Source organism: Scyliorhinus torazame, chromosome 7 (genome assembly GCF_047496885.1).
Source record: "Scyliorhinus torazame isolate Kashiwa2021f chromosome 7, sScyTor2.1, whole genome shotgun sequence".
Lineage (NCBI taxonomy): Eukaryota > Metazoa > Chordata > Chondrichthyes > Carcharhiniformes > Scyliorhinidae > Scyliorhinus > Scyliorhinus torazame.
Genome location: NC_092713.1, coordinates 116,330,568 through 116,353,262, shown reverse-complemented (window position 1 = coordinate 116,353,262; position 22,695 = coordinate 116,330,568). Strand labels below are relative to the sequence as shown.

The window sequence follows — 22,695 nt, the reverse complement described above, 5'->3', positions numbered from 1 at the left end:
CGTGGCGTACCCCGACGGCCGCCAGGATACTGTCTCCCTCGGGGACCTGGCACCAGCAGGTTTCACACACACACACCTCTGGCCCGGCTCCACCCCCCCTTCCCAGGCGCTCCCAGCAGCAACCCCCCAGGACCATTCGTCCTCCCCCTGCCCACGCCTGAGGATGAAGAGGATTTCGGCACGCACCCAGAGTCACCGAAGGCCAGACCAGCATTGGCATCGCCGCCACCACTGCGTCGCTCCCAGCGGCACATCAAGGCCCCGGACCGGTTAAACTTCTAACTGGTTCACTGGACTTCAAAAGAATCCCCCCCCCCCCCGCAAATATTGTATATGTAAATTCAACTGACGTATATAGTTCCCCCCCCCCCCCCACTGGACTCAATTTTAACAGGAGGTGAATGTGGCAAACCACTGTTACACCTATATTAGGTGATGTACGGTAGGACCTGTGCTACAGGTACGGCGGTAGTCCCTGCCTGCTGGCTCCGCCCAGTAGGTGGAGTATAAATATGTGTGTCCTCCGTGCAGCAGCCATTTCGCCAGCTGCTGTGGGAGGCCACACATCTTAGAGCAATAAAGCCTCAGTTGTATTCAACTCTCATCTTTGTCCAATTGATCATGCATCAATGTGCCAAACGTTATCATTCCAAAACCTGCTCATGTGCCCCATGAGTGAGAAAAAAGTGGAAATGGTGTCCCTGCCACTTGCAAAGGTTGGGTGAACCAGCTTCAGGACATCAGCCACAACATAACTTTGCTAGTCTTGCATCTTGCCAGTCCTTTGTGGCGCATCCTTTTGTCAAGGTTATTGGCTACACTCTGATTGCTTTGCTTTCCTATCAGATTGTTTGTTTTAACAGCCTAATGAATTCGTATTAATTGCAGTAGAGTTCATTTTTAAATGCTAAATACTGTTGTCCATCTGAGTGGAACTGAATCACCACAAAGAGAATATTAATTCGATGTGGACACCATTATATTTATCAGATATATTACATCAAATGATAAAACAATATTAATGTCAATTATTCTGACATTCATGCAAGATCAATTTTAAAGATTAAACTTTAACTACTAAAATCTCACCAAATACTCAGTCTGAGGGCGGAATCAGGGGAAGGATAGAATCAATGCCAAGGAAACAAAATTTTGGCAGGGATCCAAGAACAATTAGTCCAGCGACTCGCTGGCCAGATGCAGTTAAAACTCCTCCGTGCTACACGAACTCTTCCAGCTCTCACTCGTGGCACCAAATGTCACCTCCTCACAATAAGACCCCGCTCAGGGCTGGGGAGGGAGCAACAGTGCTTGAATGAGAATCCATCCTCTTCTCTTAAATCTCTCTCCACTCGAGTCCAACACTTACCCTAGATGGCCAGCTGCTACCACCCTTACCGACAGTCACCGGGACTCCCCGCTTAGCTGTAAAACTCCGCAATTTAGTGACCCTCCCGCTTCCTGGCAGCTCATGGGCACGGAACCATAAATTGAACACTTGAGGGTGGGGAAGACGGGGGACCGGAAGTCTACATTGGGGGAGGGATTACAGCTAGGACCGGAAGTGGCCGGTTGTTGTGGTAACGGGGAGGCCGACATGAAGCAGGATTTTGGTTTGACGGTAGCGGGGACGCAGGTCGTGTTGGCGGCCTCTGGAGATGAGAAACATCCGCCGGAGAACATCATCGATGGGTGAGGATCTGGCCCTCACTCCGAGGCGGCCTCGGTCTGGAGGACAGGCTGCAAGGCGTGTCCAGGGTATCAGTCTCTTCACCCGGGTGATGGGTCCCTTCTCTTCCGATAACAGCCACAATTGGAATTCAGACAGCGGCTTTGGCAAAGTAAAACATAGCAGGGTGCTCCACAGAAGCGTTCTAAAACAAAATTTGACACCTAACCACATGATGAAATTATAGCAGATGGCCAGAATCTCTGTCAAACAGGTAGATTTTATAGAGTTTATTAAAGAAGGAAGCGAATTCCAGGGTGGCCTTTGACAGCTGGTGGCGCGACCATCATTGGCAGAGCGGTTAAAATTGGCTACAGTCAAGAGGCTGGAATTAGCTAAACACAGTTCCTGGGAGGGCTGTGGTGCTGGAGGGGTGAGATCATGGGAATCATTACCCAGACTTTTGCTATGAACTGCCAATATTCTTTGTCATTGCCCATCTGAAACTGACTGCAACGTTAGAACGTAATGCAAGTCTGAAATCATGGTCTGTCATTCAGGGCACCACCATCACAGGCTGTGCTGTGGCCTCTACTCACCCAGAGCTAACAATCATTGATATCACTCCGGTGTAACTGGGTTTTTAAACAGTGATGTGATTCGCAATTTTTTAAAAACTGAATTCATTCCACTGCTTTTTGTTTCTTGGTCGAATGCCTGTGAGAAACCTTTAATGTGATTGGACAGCCTGATGCAAGAACTCCAGCTCCATGTTTGAAATGTCCAGTAAAGAATAGTGCAATCAGTTGCAGTTCCACTGTACAGTGATCGAGATGAAATTCTCACAGAGAAATGGCTAGATCTTTCAGCAATACTTACTTCGTCAGCAGTGGGCACTCTTGCTTTGCGACTGATCGCAAAATACAGGCCAATGATAAAAACAGCTTGTATTTATATAGCATCTTTCACACCCTCCAGATCACTTAAAGTGCTTTACAGCCAATTAAGTGTTTTTGAAGTGTAATCACTGTTGTAATGTAGGAGACACAGCAGGCAACTTTATGCACAACAAGCTCCCACACACTGCAGTGAGATGACCAGATAATCTGTATTTTATGTTCACTGAGGGATTAATATTGGGCAGGACATTGTGGATAATTCCTCTGCTCTTTGAGATAAAGCCATGGTGTCTTTATGTACATCTGAACAGGCAGACAGGACCTTGGCTTAACATCTCTCTAAAAGATGGCACCTCCGGCAGTGCAGCACTGGAGTTTTTAGACTTGACTTTGGTGCTCAAATCCTGAATTGGACTTGAATCCAGAACCTTGTGAATCAAGAGGCGTGAATGCCTCCTAACCATGGTTGACACATACAGTAACAATGGTGTGAACTGAGAGCCGGTAGAGATATGCATGCTCCCTCCAGCCCCAATTCCATATCTCACCAGTCCTACTACCCTCCCCTCCCCATATTTTCGATGCTGGTTGCAGCAGACAACTTACACGTGATACCCCCCAATTTCGCCAGTTTGTTATTTCCTCACCGAATCGGCTGAGATCAGCACATTGGCCTGCAGAGCAGCAGAGAAAGAAAGATAGAATCATTGTCCTCTAGTGTTCCTGAATGATTCCAGTTTTTAAAAATTCATTTACGGGATGTGGACGTCGCGGTTAGGCCAGCATTTATCACCTTAGTTGCCTTCAGAAGATGGTGGTGAGTTGCCTTCTTGAAGCACTGCTGCCCGGATGTAGATATACCCACTGTGCATTTAGGGAGGGAGTTCCAGGATTTTGACCCAGCGACAGTGAAGGAGCAGTGATATATTTCCAAGTCAGGGTGGTGAGTGACTTTGAGGCAAACCTCCAGGTGGTGGGGTTCCCAGGTATCTGCTGCTCTTGTCCTAGATGGTAGCGATCATGGCTTTGGAAGGTGTTGTCTAAGGAACCTTGGTGAGTTACTGCAGTGCATCTTGTAGATGGTACACACGCCTGCCACTGTTCATCGATGGTGGAGGGTTTAACGTTTGTGGAAGGGGGAGTAATCAAGCGGGCTGCTTTGTCCTGTATGGTGTTGAGCCTCTTGAGTGTTGTACTCATCAGGCAAGTGGAGAGTATTCCATTACTTCTGACATGTGCCTCATAGATGGTGGGCAGGCTTTGGGGGGTCACAAGGCAAGTTACTCACCATGGGTTTCTAGCGTTTTAACCTGCTCTGGTAGCCACAGTATTATTGTGGCTAGTCCAGTTCAGTTTCTGATCAATGGTAACGCCAGGATGTTGATTGTGGGGGATTCAGCGATGGTAATGCCATTGAATGTCAAGGGGCGCATATCCTCTTGACTACCTTGAGTAAATAAAGAGATTAGCCCAAATGACCACGGTGGCACAGTGATTTGCACTGTTGCTTCACAGCGCCAGGGACCTGGGTTCGATTCCTGGCTTGGGTCATTGTCTGTGCGGAGTCTGCACATTCTCCCTGTGTCTGCGTGGGTTTCCTCCGGGTGCTTCGGTTTCCTCCCACAAGTCCCGAAAGACATGCTTGTTAGATGAATTGGACATTCTGAATTCTCCTTCAGTGTACCTGAACAGGCGTCGGAGTGTGGTGACTTGGGGATTTTCACAGTAACTTTATTGCAGTGTTAATGTAAGCCTACTTGTGACACTAATAAAGATTATTATTATAAATGAAAGATATAATGAACTTTACCCAAGATCATATGAATTAAGAGCAGGAGTAAGCCACTTGGCACCTCAAATCTGTTCTGCCATTCAATAAGATCATTGCTCTTCTGATTGTAACATCAGCTCCACATTCACACCTACCCACAATAACCTTTCAACCCCTTACTTATCACCAATCCATCTATCTGTGCCGTAAAAATATTCAACGATACTGCTTAACCGCCTTTTGAAGAAGAGTTCCAAAAGATCACAATTCTGAGAGAAAAAATTCTGTCTTGAATGGACGACCCTTTATTTTTAAACACTGTTACCTAGTTCTAAATTCTCTCGCAAGAGGAAATATCCTCTCCACGTCCACCCTGTAAAGGTTCCTCAGGATCTTATGTTTTAATCAAGTTACCGTCTAAATTTTAGCAGTTAGAAACCTAACCTATCCAACCTTTCTTTGTAAGTCAACCCATCCATTCCAGGTATTAGTCTCTGAGCTGCTTCTAATGCATTTACATCCTTCCTTAAATAAGGAGACCATTACTGTACACAGTACTCCAGATATGGTCTCACCAATACCCTGTATAACTGAAGCATAACCTGCCTACTTTTGTATTCAACCCCTCGCAATAAACAATAGCGTTCTATTATCTTTCTTAATTATTTGCTGTACCTGCATGCTAACCTTTTGCAATTCATGCACCAGGCCATCCAGATCCCTTTGCATCTCAGAGCTCTGCAATTAGATCATATGCTTCTTTTTTATTTTGAGATAGACAGATTTTTAATCAGTAAGGGAATCAAGAGTTATGGGGATAAGGTGGGAAAATGGAGTTGAGGACTATATCAAATCAGTATTGATCTCATTGAATGGTGGAGCAGACTCGATCGGCCAAATGGCCTAATTCTGCTCCTATGTCTTACGGACAATTTCACATTTTCCCCACGATACTCCCATTTGCCAGATCTTTGCCCACTCACAATCTGTTGACATCCCTTTGTAGCCTCCTTGTGGATTCTTCACATCTTACTTTCCTCCCTTATCTTTGTGTCAATATCAAATTTAGCAATCATAACTTTGAGTCCCTTCATCCAAGTCATTTATGTGAATTGTAAAATGCTGAGGCCTCAGACCTGATCCCTGTGGCATGTCATTCATTCCATCCTGCCACCCCGAAAATGACATTTTTTTGCCTATTTTCTGTTTCCTGTTAGTTGTCAATCTTCTATCAATACCGATGTTCCCCGTTACAGCATGAATTTTTATTTTCTGCAATAACCTCTGATGTGGCACCTTATTAAATGCCTTCTGCAAATCTAAGTACACATCCATCAGTCCCCTCTTTCCACAGCATATGTTACTTCTTCAAAACTCTCCAATAAATTGGTTAAACATGGGGCAGGATTCTCCCCTCAACACAGCCCCCCCCCGGCGATGGGCCGAGTGCCCGCTGGCATCGTTCTAGAGTGGTCCTACCCGGTGGGACCTTGGCATTCTGGCTGCGGGGTGTGGCCTGGTTGGGGGGGGCATCCGACTCCAGGGCCTCCGCGGTGACCTGGCCCACGATCGGGGCTTACTGATCGGTGGGTGGGCTATTCCTGGGGGGGGGGGGGGGGGTGTTCCTCCGTGCCGGGCCCCTGTAGGTCTCCGCCATGTTGCGTCGGGGCTGGCGCGGAGATGGCAAGCCGTGCGCATGCGCGAACTCACGCCGGCCATGCTCGCGCCCGTATCGGCAGCTCGAGCTGCGTGAAGCGCTCCAGTGCTATGCTGGCTCCCTGTGCGCCGCAGGGTCGCTGATCCTAGGGGCCAGATGACGCCGTCGTAAAACGCTCCAGCGTTTACGACAGCGTCAACACTTAGCCCCAGGATCGGAGAATCTCGCCCATGATTTCCCGCTCACAAAACCATATTGACTGCCTGATTACCTTGAATCTTTCTGTGTACCCTGCTATGACATCTTTAGGAATAGTTTTGAATATTTACCTTATATGTTAAGCTAACTGGCCTCTAGTTTGCTGCTTTCTGTCCCCCCCTGTTTGACTAAAGGTGTTACATTTGCTATTCTCCAAACTAATGGAACCATCACAGAATCTAGGGAATTTTTGGAAAATTAAAACCAATGCATCAACTATCTCACACAGCTTTTAAGTCCTGAGGATGGAGTCCATCAGGACCTGGGGCCTTGTCAGGTCACAATTCCAACAATCTGTTCAGTACCATTTCCCAGGTGATTGTAATTTTCTTGAGTTCCTCCCTCTCTTCCATTTCCTGATTGCAACTATTTCTGGGATGTTACTTGTATGCTTTAGTGAGGATAGATGCAAAATACCTCTTCAATTCATCGCCTATCTCATTTACATAATTGACTCACTTTCTATAAGACCAAAGCCCACTTTGTTAACTCTTCATTTTAAAAATATCTACAGAAATGCTTACGATGTCTTTTTATTTCTAGCTAGCTTTCTGTCATGCTCTAATTTTGCCATTAATCTTATAGTATTTTTTGCTGTTTCTTACATTCTGTCCAATCTTCTGTCATGCCACCTATCTTTGAGAAATTATATACTTTTTCTTGAAGTTTGATATTATTTTTAACTTCTTTAGTTAACCACAAGATGGTGGGTCAACCCCTTGGATATTTTATTTCTCATTAGAATGTAAAGAATTACAAATCATAGCTCAAATGCTGGAGCATAAACTTTGGCTGATTTCCTCTCCTCCTCCTAACTATCTACCCCCTTGGGATGCTGATCATGTACAAGGTGCTATATAAATGCAAGTTGTTTCTGTCTAGGCTCAGATATGAAGAATGGCCATCTCTTCAAGGATCAACAGATGGCATCTACTGTGAAACTAATCAAACATGGATCAGAAAAGAGGGATGAAAATTATTTTTAAAAATGCCAAGTTATAGAAGTATCTATGATCTCTCATAATTCTGCTTACAGTAATTCGGAAACATTTTGGATCACGACAGGAATGTTCCCTCAAGAATTTATCCTAAGTTTTGCTAATCTTATAAAAATTAGCTCTGTGAAAATTCACTGTTATAACGGTAAGACTTTTGCTGTTTATTAATCACTATTAAATAAGATTAAGAATTTATTGTAACAAATGCACTGTTTTACCTAGTTTTGTAGGTGTATAAAATAGGATGCAATGAACAAAAGTTGTTAATTATTTATGAACTATGCTACTGAAATTCAGGTATAGTGAATAAATAGAGTTTTGAGAGGAGTGTATATTTCAGTGTAAGTTCATGAATAAACATGTAACCATCTTGTTAATGTTGATTAGAATGCAGAAAGATAACAAGACTCAAAATAATTACAATATATTTTAATAGTAACACCTATTTGATTCACTGTTCCAGTGCACAGCCTGAGTATTGAGAAAAGTGTTGCAAGAGATCCAATAGATTTTGAACCTTTAACAAATAGTGGTAAGTGCATTCAGCAAACATTTTAGTGAAATCTTCAAGATGACTGTGGAAAATAATTGTTTTGTTCCAGTTAATTTGGTGACTTTCCTCTTGTAATGCTGTCTTTTTATCAGAACTTGAGCGCTCTGAGGAACAGCTTCAAATGGAGGAATTTACAGTAAGTACATACATCTTCCATTCGATAATATAGTACTCTGCACAAAATGATTATAGGTAGGTAACTCACCAGGGGACTAGTGTGCAGCTTGATTTCTTGCATGCCACTGAAGTTCTTGATCTCTACAGCTCTGTTGCAGCAGAAGGCCCATTACCTTTCATGGTGAAAAGTGGGGGAAATTCAGTGTTGTACAACGTGCATTTTATCATCTTTGATAGTTCAAAATAATATTCATTATGTTGGGAGCACAAGATGCACTGCACATAAGTGGAGCGAATATATAAAGGATTTAGATGAGAAAGAAATGGAGAGGCTCTTGTGAAGCATCAACACTGATATGGACTAGTTGGGCTGAATGGCCTGTTTATTTGCCATATATTTGTTGCAATTCTGTGTAAAAATATCCATCTTAAATATTGATAAATGCAATTTACCTATGAGTATGTTGTGACTTGTGCATTATATACACAAGAGAAATAATGCCATTTTATTAATTCAACAAAATCAAGTTTGATTTTTATCCTCATCTCTCTATATAGACTTTACCTTTCTTGGCAACAAACATTAGCCTCCAGCACCTAGCCTGATTAGACACTATTCATACATAAGGATTGACCAGTGTAAAAGCTGAGAGCTGTTCCTATCCCTTGATTGTGTTTTCCAGTAGTGTTCATTGAACAGGAACAGACAGTTTTTCTTAACTCAAACATCAAAGTAATTTAGTGCCCCTCTGTTCCATTAGTTGTAATAATCTAACTTGAGCACAGAGCAGGAATCAAACCTGGAACCTTTTGGACTATGTAACTCTGTAATACATTCACCAGCATCTCTACAACTAAGCTAATGAATAGCAGTAATTAAAAAAAAAGTAATGTGAAGTAACAAAGTATATTTCTTATGCAGCAGGTTGGAACCAGCGCCACACACCTTCGGTTTCTCATAAAATCTGGTTTTGATCACTTTGTGTCAATACACAAGGTTACAGTGGAAGGTACAGAGGAAAATGCTTGAGTCTATGCAGCACAACTGTTGAAGAACAAGATTTTCAAACACTGAAGCTGCACAATGTTACTAGTACAATATGTGTTACAATGCATAATTATTGATCCATATGAATAAATTCTTTTTGTTTTGCTACACTGTCATAGTCGTCTTTAGTAACTCCTGAATGTATCTTTTATCAACTGAATAGTCCATCACAACTACTGCAACATCTTCAACTTGCACTACGGAAGGTCTTTCTCTGGTACATGATTATTTTTTCTGACACAAGAGTAACTCCGGACCCACCATCAGTACTTGTACTGCACTTTCTTACTTTCCACTGCTTCACCTCATTCTGCCAGTCCACAGACTTTGTTTATTGGTCACCACACTAAACTTTCAAACAATACTTACGCTTCTGAATTGAAGATATTCATGTCAATTTTGCTTACAGCCATGAATTGGTTTTATATTTAAAACAATTTGGGGTACTAAATGTAACAAATACTCCATTCCCTATAGGATAAATAGTCTTTTCCACTTAATACAATGAAAACATTCAAAACATTGGTTGAGTAGTAATTGTTTAATAGTACAGAATATAAAACTTCATCTCACTGATTTACATGCTCTTAGCTACATTTCAGAACATCAGGCCACAGCTTTACTTTCTCTGGTTTGGGCTGTAAGCGTCATAAACAATATAGCTAAAATCATTGTACTTGTAGTGATTGACCTTAGTTTATATCCTGTAGGTTTTGGCAAATAAAGCAGAAAATGAATATTACATTTGACATAATCATCAGTTCTTATTGCTGGAAAGTTGAAAAGTAGGATCTGAAGTATTGACACTTTCTAACTAGAAGTAATTTACTTTGTTGTTCAGGATTTCTTAAAAAATAGCAGAACTCTTACAAATGTTTGTTTTACTTTTACCAAAGGGAGGGCTAGATATTTGAGATAGTGGTTGCTCCCACAATTATTAACACTGTATAAATTTAAAAAGGCAACAATTCTCCACGGCAAGATTGCTGATACTTTAATATTACAAGAGTTTTTACTTCAGTGGCTAAAGGAACATTTCAGGGGATTATTCAGCCCTGTCTGAAGAGTGACAAGTTGATAAACATCATTGCCTTTCCTTACTTGTTCACCAGGTTTAATTGCTGGTCACATTAGGAGTATTTTATTATCCTTTTCAGACAGTAGTTGTATTTCAGTAATTCAGCTTGCACTTGTATCTTGTCAGACACAACAACAAGTTGCATCAATTTAGAGTACCCAATTATTATGTTTCCAATTAAGGAGCAATTTAGAGTGGCCAATCCAACTAACCTGTATATCTTTGGGTTGTGGAGGTGAAATGTGCAAATTTCCACACAGACAGTGACCCGGGGCCGGGATTGAACCCAGGTCTTCAGCGCCGTAGGCAGCAGTGCTAACCACTGCGCCACCATGCCGCCCCATTTTGTTGCCTTTTTAACTCTACAGGATTTGTCAAATTCATTGATTTTCTGAAGCTGTTTACTATATTGCATTAATTACTTATTTAAATTTTGATTCCCCCGTGGTTTGCTTTTTTAGGGATTTTTTAAACTTTATTCTTTAAAGGATTCAAAGGCCTAATTCAGCACTTGGCTTATTTTTTGGTCTGTTCAAAGTAACTCTCAAAGGACAGACAGAAAAATCATAGAAATATTACATCTTAGAAAGTAGGTTCTTGAGTAATCGAATGAGATAAGAAATCTCTATATTTACTAAAGTTCACAACTTTTAAAAACAATTGTATCATATAGTAAAATTCATTGAAGCAATGCTGTATAGAAATCATAATAGAGTAAGATTATTAATTTCCATAGGAAAATATTTTCCTGAATGTGGAATGTGATATACACATATCCCTTTGGATATATTACATGATTCTGTAGACAATGCAAATGGACAGAACTAGGGTTTGAGAAACATTTCTCCATTTTTAAATCTTCTCTGATTTACTGTACATTTATAGAATAATTTCAGTATAAGGCTGGAACCATATTTCCAGGTGATTCATATGTTTGCTATGTGCACTTCTACAAAAAAAATCTTCTCAATAATTTTGATTAACCTGACTAGGGAGAATTGGAATAGAGGCAAGGGGTGACAGATGATATCCTGGATTGCAGGAGGGCCAGAATACCACTTCTATATCTTCCGGGTCCACTTTAATTATCGATTGATGCTAGTACTTTAGGACTGGAACTTTCAGGCATATATAAACAATTTTCATTATGGAATAATGTGCCTGTTTTTCCTCAGGTTTTATTAGTATTGTCAGTGTTAAACAGTAAACTGTTCATGTACCATGATTTTTTTCTTATGCACCCTGCAGAGATGGAATTTACTATCTTATCTTTCACAGGCTTTAATGACTTATTACAATTTTTCTATGTATGAAATTATAAAATAATCATTAACCAAGAGACAAATTGTTCTTTTTCTGTATTCAAATGATCAAATCCCAGTCATAGAATCACTACAGTGCAGAAGGAGGCCATTTTGCCCATCGAGTCTGCACCGACTCTCTGAAAGAGCACTCTACCCATGTCCACTCCACCCTATCCCCATAACATAACCTGCACAGCCCTGGACACTAAAGGGGCAATTTAGCATGGCCAATCCACCTAACCTGCACGTCTTTGGACTGTGGGAGGGAACTGGAGCACCCAGAGGAAACCCATGCAGACACGTGGAGAACATACAAACTCCTCACAGACAGTGACCTAAGGCCAGGTTTGAACTCTGGTCCCTGGCGCTGTGAGACAGCAGTGATAACCACTATACCATCCTAGTCACCACCAATTTAAAACTGGGAAAATCATTGGCAATTTGGAAAATAAACCTTTGTTGATTTGGTTATATTCTCGATTTGGTTATATGTATTCTATCATTTCCTTGTATTTAAAAGTGTTGGAAAGTTCTCTCTCAAAATTACACCAGTGTTTACTGGTGGTAGTGGTTCCGCCATCTTGTGGTTTAATTTAGTTTTTGTAAAACTAATCGTACTTCTTCCGGTTTATATCCCCAAGGTCCCATTTCACCCTGAAAAGCAAAAATTAGTTGTATGGATGAATTAAACACAATTTGTTTTTTTAAATCTCTTTGCCATAGATTTTTTTAAAAAGAGTACCCAATTAATTTTTTCCAATTAAGGGGCAATTTACCGTCGCCAAACCACCTAGCCTGCACATATTTGGGTTGTGGAGGTGAAACCCACGCTGCACGGGAAGAATGTGCAAACTCCACACGGACAGTGACCCAGAGCCGGGATCGAACCTGGGACCTCGGCGCCGTGAGGCAGCAGGGCTAACCCACTGTGCCACCGTGCTGCCCTCTCTTTGCCATAGATAATGATTCATTGACTTGCCTTTGTAACCCAGCAGATTTAAGGAACCATACTCGTATCCTCCAGAATAAATACCTACCTTGACTTGTCTTGTTTGTAACCCAACAGATTTAAGGAACCATACTCTTCTCCTCCAGAATAAATACCTACCTTATTTCAATCTTCTTATCCATGAAATTGGGCTAATGGCGATTATTCTTTCACATCCACAAATCTCCAGTTTAAAACACTAAATAAAATACTCCCTGTTTTCTGTTTCTATAAGTTTACATGTTTCCTTTCACGATAAAATTCTGAATAAAATTGGTATGAACACCAATTATACACGGGTAGCACGGTAGCATTGTGGATAGCACAATTGCTTCACAGTGCCAGGGTCCCAGGTTCGATTCTGGCTTGGGTCACTGTCTGTGCGGAGTCTGCACATCCTCCCCGTGTGTGCGTGGGTTTCCTCCGGGTGCTCCGGTTTCCTCCCACAGTCCAAAGATGTTTAGGTTAGGTGGATTGGCCATGATAAATTGCCCTTAGTGTCCAAAATTGCCCTTAGGGTGGGGTTATGGGGATAGGGTGGAGGTGTTGACCTTGGGTAGGGTGCTCTTTCCAAGAGCCGGTGCAAACTCGATGGGCCAAATGGCCTCCTTCTGTACTGTAAATTCAATGATTTAAAAAAAAAAAAATTCTATGATTACCACTATACTCAATAGTTGAGGTCAGTCCTAATGATGGGGGCTGGTTAGCTCCTATAACTAGATGGCTAGCATGTATTTCACAATAATGTCAATGGCACGGATTTAATTCCTGTTCCATCTCAGGTCGATTTGTGACCTGTCTCCTTGTCCTGCCCGTGACGGCGGAAGGCAACGGCAAACCACCACTAACAAAAATGCCAAGAAAATGGCTCAGGATGAAGCATCAGCACACTTGACATAACATTATCAGTCCTAATACAGAACATTTTACTTTGACTGTACACATCTAATTTTAGGAATGCCACAGACCACAACAACAGACTGCTGATAAGCTAGTTTAAAAAGGCTTTAACAACCAACATTCTTTAAACATCCAAGTCTACTGTTTTATTTAAACTTTAAGTTAATTCGGCTGATTATACTGCTACACTTGAATTGAAGGTCAAACACCAACATTTATGCAAGGTGTTATAATAAAACCTCTGTACCAAATCTGTCATCTATGCTGTTATTGTTGAGCTGATTTTATTTTTAACCTCTGGATGAGTGTTATATTTCCTTCTTTCCTACTTCCTATATTCACCAAATACAGAAATCTACTCCACATTTCAATTTTCTCGCCAAACACAAAACAAAATTCTACCCAACTCCAAATATAATTCCCAAATATATCCCTCCAAAAATAACATTGAGCACAATAAATCTTTAAAAACTTCAATAATTCATAAAATTAGATCCACAAATTTACCTATTACCTCTTCTAATTATTCCAACTATTTTGTATGGCTCATCACCCCAACAGGCCTCATGACCATTAATGATGCTCTGTACATCTTCCCCTAATTGGTTACAGTAATCTAACCCGGGTTTGTCTGAACAGCTAATGCTCGATTTAAGCAATAGGTGTGAAGAATGGCCATTCCCCAACTATTTATCGTGGGAGTTTTGTAAATAAAAAAATAATGTTGTGAGCATACTGCTGCTTTTACTCTTTTTAACAGCATGGAGCATAGCAAGACAACAGGCAGGTCATAAGTACAATTGTACAGCAATTAAATTATAGAAGCTTTAGAGGGTCACTGACATTGATGGGGTGGCACAATGGTTAGTACGACTGTCTCACAGCACCAAAATCCAGGTTTGATTCCGACCTTGGGTGACTGTGATTTTCCTCGTGTCTGCAAGGGTTTCCTCGGAGTGTTCCGGTTTCCTCCCACAGTCCAAAGGTATTAGGTGGATTGGACATGCTAAATTGCCCCTTAGTGTCCAAAGGTTAGGTGGGTTACAGGGTTGTGGGGATAGGGCACGGGTGTGGTCTAGGCAAGATGCGCTTTCGGAGGGTCGGTGCATACGCAATGGGCCCAATGGCCTCCTTCTGCACTGTAGGGATTCTATGTTTCATGTCATCTATGGAATTGTAACCCAGCATGAGTTGACTTCCTCAAGAAAAGTAGGGAGCCAGAAATCAAACGCATTATTCTGCGCTCCTTGACTTGGGCAGCAAGACAATATCAACTCAAAATCTAGTGGTGAAATCACTAAGTGAATAGACAATAGTCACATCATAAGTGTCAAAATACTATGTTACCTTGTAAATGACTCTGTCATTGAGCACCACATAGAGACTCTCTGGCATAGCTGCATATTTGGCACTAGTTACATTATCCATAGTATCCACTACCACTGGGCAGGGTGGTTCCTCACTTAGCAATAGCGTTGCTGCTTCAAAACGATCACTTAGTGTTTTGTGTTGCTTGATATCTACGTTGTTTTTGAAAGCCCAGCCATCTGGAATGAATAGCAAAATTTTGCAAATATTGAAAAGATTGCACCATACTCATGCCATTTTGCTGTAGATGAGATGAGATTTTTTTTAACTTGGTAGTGAGTACAACTAGTCAAACTGACATAAACCCCAAACACTCCAAACTTTATTTAAGTAAAGAAGAAAGCATAACAGGTGAAATTTAATCTGATAGGAAACCTAGGTAAAGGGTCGAAATACATTTTACTGGACATCACCAGGATTGGTAGGTGCAGAAGAGAGGATAAAGTATACAAGGCAGCAATGATTTGGGGGGGGGGGGGGGGGGGCACCAAGCTTTGTTTTAAATTTCTTCCCCTCAAAGGGCATAACTCTCACTAGGATACAGTTTCTTCAATAACCGCACTTGAAACATCCCATCCATTATTTGTTTGTGAGCCACAAGAAGATATGCTGACAGGCTGGCTGATTGTGGAGGATATTACAGCGGAACCTCATTTTGTCTTCAGTTTCCCAAGCACAGGCACTTCGGTCAAGGGATCACTGCAAACTAATCAAGAGAAGGCTGCTATTACAGTCCCCATACTATTATTCCAGCTGAGATCAGCTAGACCCACTAACTCATTTTAAAAGCTAAGTACAATTAAAAGTAGGGGGCAATACAAAAAGTTTTGATTTCAATACAGAGAAGAAAGAACTTCACTGAAGCAATAGTGTAGACATAAAGAATAAAATCTCTTCCCTGTTACACCCCCTAGTTTTTCCCATCCTCAAGCCAAATACTCATGCTTTCTTAGTTTGCACAATAAGAGCTTTTACAACACCAGGTTAAAGTCCAACAGGTTTGTTTTGATGTCACTAGCTTTCGGAGCGCTGCTCCTTCCTCAGGTGAATGCAGAGGTATGTTCCAGTAACATATATATATAGACAGATTCAAAGATGCCAGACAATGCTTGGAATGCGAGCATTAGCAGGTGATTAAATCTTTACAGATCCAGAGATGGGGTAATCCCAGGTTAAAGAGGTGTGAATGGTGTCAAGCCAGGACAGTTGGTAGGATTTTGCAGGCCAGATGGTGGGGGATGAATGTAATGCGACATGAATCCCAGGTCCCGGTTGAGGCCATAAGACCATAAGACATAGGAGTGGAAGTAAGACCATTCGGCCCATCAAGTCCACTCTACCATTCAATCATGGCTGATTTCAACTCCATTGCCCTTAATTCCGCGAGAAATCAAGAATTTATCAACTTCTGTCTTAAAGACACTCAACGTCCCGGCCTCCATCGCCCTCTGTGGCAATGAATTCCACAGACCCACCACTCTCTGGCTGAAGAAATTTCTCCTCATCTCTGTTCTAAAGTGACTCCCTTTTATTCTAAGGCTGTGCCCCCGGGTCCTAGTCTCCCCTGCTAATGGAAACAACTTCCCTACATCCACCCTATCTAAGCCATTCATTATCTTGTAAGTTTCTATTAGATCTCCCCTCAACCTCCCAAACTCCAATGAATATAATCCCAGGATCCTCAGACGTTCATCGTATGTTAGGCCTACCATTCCCGGGATCATCCGTGTGAATCTCCGCTGGACCCGCTCCAGTGCCAGTATGTCCTTCCTGAGGTGTGGGGCCCAAAATTGCTCACAGTATTCTAAATGGGGCCTAACTAATGCTTTATAAAGCTTCAGAAGTACATCCCTGCTTTTATATTCCAAGCCTCTTGAGGGATACCACCGGTGTCCCCGCTGACTATACCTGCGGGAAGTGCACCCAACTTCAGCTCCTCAAAGACCGTGTTAGGGAACTGGAGCTGAAGCTGGATGAACTTCGGATCATCCGGGAGGCAGAGGGGGTGATTGAGAAGAGTTACAGGGAGGTAACCACACCCAAGGCACAGGACAAGAATAGCTGGGTTACAGTCAGGGGGAAAAAAAACAAACAGGCAGACAGTGCAGGGATCCCTCGTGGCCGTTCCCCTTCAAAACAAGTATACCGTTTTGGATGCTGTTGGGGGGGGATGACCTACCGGGGGAAGGCCCTAGCGGCCAGGTCTCTGGCACTGAGTCTGGCTCTGGGGCTCAGAAGGGAAGGGGAGAGAATAGAAAAGCAATAGTTGTAGGAGATTCAATGGTTAGGGGAATAGATAGGAGATTCTGTGGTCGCGAGCGAGACTCCCGGAAGGTATGTTGCCTCCCGGGTGCCAGGGCCAGGGATGTCTCGGATCGTGTCTTCAGGATCCTTAAGGGGGAGGGGGAGCAGCCAGAAGTCGTGGTGCACATTGGTACCAATGACATAGGTAGGAAAAGGGGTGTGGAGGTAATAAACCAGTTTAGGGAGTTAGGCTGGAAGTTAAAAGCCAGGACAGACAGAGTCGTCATCTCTGGTTTGTTGCCAGTGCCACGTGATAGCGAAGCTAGGAATAGGGAGAGAGTGCAGTTGAACACGTGGCTGCAGGAATGGTGCAGGAGGGAGGGCTTCAGGTATTTGGATAATTGGAGCGCATTCTGGGGAAGGTGGGACCTGTACAAGCAGGACGGGTTGCATCTGAACCAGGGGGGCACCAATATCCTGGGAGGGAGGTTTTCTAGTACTCTTCGGGAGGGTTTAAACTAATTTGGCAGGGGAATGAGAACCGGATTTGTAGTCCAGCAACTAAGGTAGCCGATATTCAGGACGCCAAAGCGTGTAATGAGGCAGTGGGGAAGGGAACACTGACAAAGGAGAGTACTTACAGGCACGGAGATGGGTTGAAGTGTGTATACTTCAACGCAAGAAGCATCAGGAATAAGGTGGGTGAACTTAAGGCATGGATCGGTACTTGGGACTACGATGTGGTGGCCATCACGGAAACTTGGATAGAAGAGGGACAGAAATGGTTGTTGGAGGTCCCTGGTTATAGATGTTTCAATAAGATTACGGAGGGTGGTAAAAGAGGTGGGGGGGTGGCATTATTAATTAGAGATAGTATAACAGCTGCAGAAAGGCAGTTCGAGGAGTATCACCCTATTGAGGTAGTATGGGTTGAAGTCAGAAATAGGAAAGGAGCAGTCACCTTGTTAGGAGTTTTCTATAGGCCCCCCAATAGTAGCAGAGATGTGGAGGAACAGATTGGGAAACAGATTTTGGAAAGGTGCAGAAGTCATAGGGTAGTAGTCATGGGCGACTTTAACTTCCCAAATATTGAGTGGAAACTCTTTAGATCAAATAGTTTGGATGGGGTGGTGTTTGTGCAGTGTGTCCAGGAAGCTTTTCTAACACAGTATGTAGATTGTCCAACCAGAGGAGGGGCAATATTGGATTTAGTACTGGGTAATGAACCAGGGCAAGTGATAGATTTGTTAGTGGGGGAGCATTTTGGAGATAGTGACCACAATTCTGTGACTTTCACTTTAGTAATGGAGAGGGATAGGTACGTGCAACAGGGCAAGGTTTACAATTGGGGGAAGGGTAAATACGATGTTGTCAGACAAGAATTGAAGTGCATAAGTTGGGAACATAGGCTGTCAGGGAAGGACACAAGTGAAATGTGGAACTTGTTCAAGGAACAGGTGCTACGTGTCCTTGATATGTATGTCCCTGTCGGGCAGGGAAGAGATGGTCGAGTGAGGGAACCATGGTTGACAAGAGAGGTTGAATGTCTTGTTAAGAGGAAAAAGGTGACTTATGTAAGGCTGAGGAAACAAGGTTCAGACAGGGCATTGGAGGGATACAAGATAGCCAGGAGGGAACTGAAGAAAGGGATTAGGAGAGCTAAGAGAGGGCATGAACAATCTTTGGCGGATAGGATCAAGGAAAACCCCAAGGCCTTTTACACATATGTGAGAAATATGAGAATGACTAGAGCGAGGGTAGGTCCGATCAAGGACAGTAGCGGGAGATTGTGTATTGAGTCTGAAGAGATAGGAGAGGTCTTGAACGAGTACTTTTCTTCTGTATTTACAAATGAGAGGGGCGATATTGTTGGAGAGGACAGTGTGAAACAGATTGGTAAGCTCGAGGAAATACTTGTTAGGAAGGAAGATGTGTTCGGCATTTTGAAAAACTTGAGGATAGACAAGTCCCCCGGGCCTGACGGGATATATCCAAGGATTCTATGGGAAGCAAGAGATGAAATTGCAGAGCCGTTGGCAATGATCTTTTCGTCCTCACTGTCAACAGGGGTGGTACCCGGGGATTGGAGAGTGGCGAATGTCGTGCCCCTGTTCAAAAAAGGGACTAGGGATAACCCTGGGAATTACAGGCCAGTTAGTCTTACTTCGGTGGTAGGCAAAGTAATGGAAAGGGTACTGAAGGATAGGATTTCTGAGCATCTGGAAAGACACTGCTTGATTAGGGATAGTCAGCACGGATTTGTGAGGGGTAGGTCTTGCCTTACAAATCTTATTGAATTCTTTGAGGAGGTGACCAAGCATGTGGATGAAGGTAAAGCAGTGGATGTAGTGTACATGGATTTTAGTAAGGCATTTGATAAAGTTCCCCATGGTAGGCTTATGCAGAAAGTAAGGAGGCATGGGATAGTGGGAAATTTGGCCAGTTGGATAACGAACTGGCTAACCGAAAGAAGTCAGAGAGTGGTGGTGGATGGCAAATATTCAGCCTGGATCCCAGTTACCAGTGGCGTACCGCAGGGATCAGTTCTGGGTCCTCTGCTGTTTGTGATTTTCATTAATGACTTGGATGAGGGAGTTGAAGGGTGGGTCAGTAAATTTGCAGACGATACGAAGATTGGTGGAGTTGTGGATAGTAAGGAGGGCTGTTGTCGGCTGCAAAGAGACAGATAGGATGCAGAGCTGGGCTGAGAAGTGGCAGATGGAGTTTAACCCTGAAAAGTGTGAGGTTGTCCATTTTGGAAGGACAAATATGAATGCGGAATACAGGGTTAACGGTAGAGTTCTTGGCAATGTGGAGGAGCAGAGAGATCTTGGGGTCTATGTTCATACATCTTTGAAAGTTGCCACTCAAGTGGATAGAGCTGTGAAGAAGGCCTATGGTGTGCTCGCGTTCATTAACAGAGGGATTGAATTTAAGAGCCGTGAGGTGATGATGCAGCTGTACAAAACTTTGGTAAGGCCACATTTGGAGTATTGTGTACAGTTTTGGTCGCCTCATTTTAGGAAGGATGTGGAAGCTTTGGAAAAGGTGCAAAGAAGATTTACCAGGATGTTGCCTGGAATGGAGAGTAGGTCTTACGAGGAAAGGTTGAGGGTGCTAGGCCTTTTCTCATTAGAACGGAGAAGGATGAGGGGCGACTTGATAGAGGTTTATAAGATGATCAGGGGAATAGATAGAGTAGACAGTCAGAGACTTTTTCCCTGGGTGGAACAAACCATTACAAGAGGACATGAATTTAAGGTGAAAGGTGGAAGATATAGGAGGGATATCAGAGGTAGGTTCTTTACCCAGAGAGTAGTGGGGGCATGGAATGCACTGCCTGTGGAAGTAGTTGAGTCGGAAACATTAGGGACCTTCAAGCAGCTATTGGATAGGTACATGGATTACGGTAAAATGATATAGTGTAGATTTATTTGTTCTCAAGGGCAGCACGGTAGCATTGTGGATAGCACAATTGCTTCACAGCTCCAGGGTCCCAGGTTCAATTCCGGCTTGGGTCACTGTCTGTGCGGAGTCTGCACGTCCTCCCCGTGTCTGCGTGGGTTTCCTCCGGGTGCTCCGGTTTCCTCCCACAGTCCAAAGATGTGCGGGTTAGGTGAATTGGCCAATGATAAATTGCCCTTAATGTCCAAATTGCCCTTGGTGTTGGGTGGAGGTGTTGAGTTTGGGTAGGGTGCTCTTTCCAAGAGCTGGTGCAGACTCAAAGGGCCGAATGGCCTCCTTCTGCACTGTAAATTCAATGATAATCTATGATTAATCTAGGACAAAGGTTCGGCACAACATCGTGGGCCGAAGGGCCTGTTCTGTGCTGTATTTTCTATGTTCTATGTTCTATGAATGACAACATTGCATTTGCTTTCTTAATTACAGACTCAACCTGCAAGTTTACCTTTAGAGAATCCTGGACTAGGACTCCCAAGTCCCTTTGCACTTCAGCATTATGAATTTTGTCACCGTTTAGAAAATAGTCCATGCCTCTCTTCTTTTTTCCAAAGTGCAAGACCTCGCACTTGCCCACGTTGAATTTCATCAGCCATTTCTTGGACCACTCCTAAACTGTCTAAATCTTTCTGCAGCTTCCCCACCTCCTCAATACTACCTGCCCCTCCACCTATCATTGTATCATTGGCAAACTTAGCCAGAATGCCCCCAGTCCCGTCATCTAGATCGTTAATATATGAAGAGAACAGCTGTGGCCCCAACACTGAACCCTGCGGGACACCACTCGTCACCGGTTGCCATTCCGAAAAAGAACCTTTTATCCCAACTCTCTGCCTTCTGCCTGACAGCCAATAAGATAGATAACATCCATTGTCTCTCCTTGGTCTAACCTATTTGTTATCTCTTCAAAGAACTCTAACAGGTTTGTCAGGCACGATCTCCCCTTACTAAATCCATGCTGACTTGTCCTACTCTGACCCTGCACTTCCAAGAATTTAGAAATCTCATCCTTAACAATGGATTCTAGAATCTTGCCAACAACCGAGGTTAGGCTAATTGGTCTATAATTTTCCATCTTTTTCCTTGTTCCCTTCTTGAACAGGGGGGTTACAACAGCGATTTTCCAATCCTCTGGGACTTTCCCTGACTCCAGTGACTTTTGAAAGATCATAACTAACGCCTCCACTATTTCTTCAGCTATCTCCTTTAGAACGCTAGGATGTAGCCCATCTGAGCCCTGCGATTTATCAATTTTTAGACCTTTTAGTTTCTCGAGCACTTTCTCCTTTGTGATGGCTACCATATTCAACTCTGCCCCCTGACTCTCCGGAATTGTTGGGATATTACTCATGTCTTCTACTGTGAAGACTGACGCAAAGTACTTATTCAGTTCCTCAGCTATTTCCTTCCTTGTCTCCCAGCACAAAATTACCAGCGTCATTTTGGAGCGGCCCAATGTCAACTTTTGCCTCCCGTTTGTTTTTAATGTATTTAAAGAAACTTTTACTATCATTCCTAATGTTACTGGCTAGCCTACCATCAAATTTGATCCTCGCTTTCCTTATTTCTCTCTTTGTTATCCTCTGTTTGTTTTTGTAGCCTTCCCAATCTTCTGACTTCCCACTACTCTTTGCCACATTATAGGCTTTCTCTTTTGCTTTGATGCATTCCCTCACTTCCTTTGTCAGCCATGGCTGCCTAATCCCCCCTCTGATAACCTTTCTTTTCTTTGGGATGAACCTCTGTACTGTGTCCTCAATTACTCCAGAAACTCCTGCCATTGCTGTTCTACGGTCTTTCCCACTAGGCTCTGCTCCCAGTCGATTTTCGTCAGTTCCTCCCTCATGCCCCTGTAGTTACCTTTATTTAACTGTAACACCTTTACATCTGATTCTACCTTCTTTCTTTCAAATTGGAGATTGAATTCGACCATATTATGATCACTGCCTCCTAAGTGCTCCCTTACTTTAAGATCTTTAATCAAGTCTGGCTCATTACATAACACTAAGTCCAGAATGGCCTGTTCCCTCGTGGGCTCCATCACAAGCTGTTCCAAAAAGCCCTCCTGTAAACATTCAATGAATTCCCTTTCCTTGGGTCCACTGGCAGCATTATTTACCCAGTCCACCTGCATATTGAAGTCCCCCATGATCACTGTGACCTTGCCTTTCTGACATGCACTTTCTATTTTGTGGTGCATTTTGTGCCGCCGGTCCTGACCACTGTTAGGAGGCCTGTACATAACTCCCATTATGGTTTTTTTGCCTTTGTGGTTCCTCAACTCTACCCACACAGACTCCACATCATCTGACCCTATGTCGTTTAGTGCTATTGATTTAATTTCATTCCGAATTAACAAGGCAACCCCGCCCCCTCTGCCC

At 43.0% G+C, this 22,695-nt stretch overlaps 2 protein-coding genes across 6 annotated transcripts in view; one reads left to right on the top strand and one right to left on the bottom strand.

The window, feature by feature from the left end:
* Window positions 1-22,695, bottom strand: part of dio1 (iodothyronine deiodinase 1) — a 38,805-nt gene that overhangs the window by 5,675 nt on the left and 10,435 nt on the right. The window contains exons 3-4 of one of the 4 annotated variants that reach the window (XM_072511314.1): window positions 14,588-14,787; window positions 7,666-8,095 (exon numbers count right to left, since the gene is read on the bottom strand). In XM_072511314.1, the coding sequence (XP_072367415.1) occupies window positions 8,018-8,095; window positions 14,588-14,787 (278 nt within the window). In that variant the 3' untranslated portion in view covers window positions 7,666-8,017. Of the gene's footprint in view, window positions 1-7,665; window positions 8,096-9,496; window positions 13,185-14,587; window positions 14,788-22,695 lie in introns of those variants that run through there. The other 3 variants (XM_072511316.1, XM_072511315.1, XM_072511317.1) reach the window with 3 other exon arrangements.
* hspb11 (heat shock protein, alpha-crystallin-related, b11) lies at window positions 1,534-9,080 on the top strand. Of its 2 annotated transcripts, none has more exons than XM_072511319.1 (5): window positions 1,534-1,692; window positions 7,291-7,397; window positions 7,716-7,784; window positions 7,898-7,941; window positions 8,848-9,080. In XM_072511319.1, the coding sequence occupies exons 1-5, from the start codon at window positions 1,598-1,600 to the stop codon at window positions 8,950-8,952; spliced, it is 420 nt and encodes a 139-aa protein (XP_072367420.1). In that variant the 5' UTR covers window positions 1,534-1,597; the 3' UTR covers window positions 8,953-9,080. The 2 variants fall into 2 exon arrangements, with proteins under 2 accessions (XP_072367420.1, XP_072367419.1); XM_072511318.1 differs by having other exon boundaries at window positions 8,845-9,080.